The sequence below is a fragment of the Antrostomus carolinensis genome, unplaced genomic scaffold (genome assembly GCF_000700745.2).
Source record: "Antrostomus carolinensis isolate BGI_N321 unplaced genomic scaffold, ASM70074v2 scaffold34998, whole genome shotgun sequence".
NCBI classification, from domain to species: domain Eukaryota; kingdom Metazoa; phylum Chordata; class Aves; order Caprimulgiformes; family Caprimulgidae; genus Antrostomus; species Antrostomus carolinensis.
Genome location: NW_010332921.1, coordinates 1,234 through 3,100, shown reverse-complemented (window position 1 = coordinate 3,100; position 1,867 = coordinate 1,234). Strand labels below are relative to the sequence as shown.

Here is a 1,867-nt window from a genome sequence, read left to right as displayed (position 1 = left end):
TCCAACCCCCACCACTCTGTGACTCTGTGATCCTGGCCTTGGCTCATGTGGCTGCTCCATGGCTCATCCCACCAGAAGAGCTGGTATTAGAGGAGGACAAACACCACGGAGGTGGAGAAAACCCGAGTGTGGTGTGTGTGCTCACACAAAACACCCCAGTGGAGTGTCGCCGTCTCGTCTGTCCCCGCCTGGCCCGATTCCCCCGGGTTTATTTGCAGAGAAAGGGTTTATTTTCCTTTCCCAGCACTGCAACCACAAGACAAACACAACGAAACCTCTCAAGCTACTTCCCGCTTGGGCCAGGTGCCGGAGGACGTTGGTGGCATTTGACCCCACAGCCCTGGAAAGTCCCATCAGCACCACACACCCAGTTCAGAAATCCCAATGGGCTCAGTTCCAAAGTGGGGAGGCCCTGAGGACACCCCAAAACTCCCTGCTTTGGGGTTTTGTCCCTAAACCAAGGGATTGGGAATCAGGAGTTGATCATTGAGCTGTTGCCATCCCGGTGTCTCCAGTGCCAAGATTTCCAGCCCTACCCCCCAAAACACACTCACATCCAGGATTATTTCTTTGGCTCAGGACTTGGCGTCGCTGGGCTGAGACATCTCAGCCGTGTTTCATTTTTGAATGCGGGCGGAAAGGTCCCTACGGGCCAATTAATCTAGTTGCAATTAAAGACATTCATTATGTCATTATTCATAGGTGAAGACGTGAGAAGGACTAGGTCACTGGAGCTTGTTTTGAGTGTCCTGGACATCAGCCACTCCACAGAGCAGTCCCAAACTTGAGTAGTTTAATAGTGGAGTTGAAGCCAAGGAGCCCAGCAGGACCTGAGAACATCCATCCCCTTCCCGTTCACCGCTGAGCCCTCACCCCGTGGAAAACACATTTGGGATCTAAGGTACAAAAGGCCAAAGCTACAGTCGACAGCAGGAAGGAAACAGGAAAAACTTCGGCATCACCGTCCGGAGCCCAAAGAGACCTTTGGGGACATGTGGAACCGGATGCTTCCAACCAGACTTGGGTAATGCTGCCCATGGTTTGAGTGATGCTCCTCAGCTGGTGACAGGCAGGAAGCATCTCCTGGCTCAGGACAGAGGTTGTGATGCCACTAAGGGGTTGGCCTTGATGTCACCTTGGTGGCACAGAGGGAGCAGGTTTAGCCCTTACAGCATCCCCTGAGCTTTGGCAGTCAGGGCAGGACACCAGCACGGGGAGGTGTCCCATGGATTGTCCCCGACACCGACTTGGCTTGGAGAAGAAGCAAACATGACCCCATTGGAAGCCACCACCTCCTTTAATTCCCCGCTAGAGAAGCGAGGCCCAGCCCAGCTCAGAAATTACAAGGTTTTCACACCAGAAAAGCCCTCTGGCCCATGTCACGAAGCTGCTGGCAACCCACCGAGGTCAACGCTGGCCAATCTGAGCAGGGAAATGGTGACTTTTCCTCCTTGAAGACCCCTGCCAACTTCAACAGGCCACGGTGGGAAAGGAGCTGCCTCTGTCATCCCCATCCTCCCAGGGCTCAGCCAAGGGGGGTTTTGCAGAACCGGGACCTGCCCATGGGTCACACCTTGTCAGCTCCTGCCAGAGAGAAGCTGTAGCCTGGCCAGGATGTCCCCACACTGCTCACACCGAGGGTGGACACCTCCATGGGGACACCAGGAGAGGGGTTCTTGGCAGCTTTGGGGACAAGCTAGCCAGCAGCACTGTCCCATCCTACAAACAGTGGGGGTTGTACAGCAGCGACGTGACCCTAAACCCACCAACTCTTGGTGGACAAGGCATTGGGGGCCGAGCTCAGATCATGGAGACCCTGTTCTTGATGTAGACGTGATATGGGTCACTACGTTTGTCCACTTTGCGG

At 54.8% G+C, this 1,867-nt stretch overlaps 1 protein-coding gene across 1 annotated transcript in view; it reads right to left on the bottom strand.

The window, feature by feature from the left end:
• Positions 1-1,800: 1,800 nt before the first annotated feature.
• Positions 1,801-1,867, bottom strand: part of KCNE3 (potassium voltage-gated channel subfamily E regulatory subunit 3) — a 669-nt gene continuing 602 nt past the window's right edge. Inside the window, exon 2 of the mRNA XM_010173698.2 lies at positions 1,801-1,866. Within this exon, the coding sequence (XP_010172000.1) occupies positions 1,801-1,866 (66 nt within the window). The remainder of the gene's footprint in view (position 1,867) is intronic.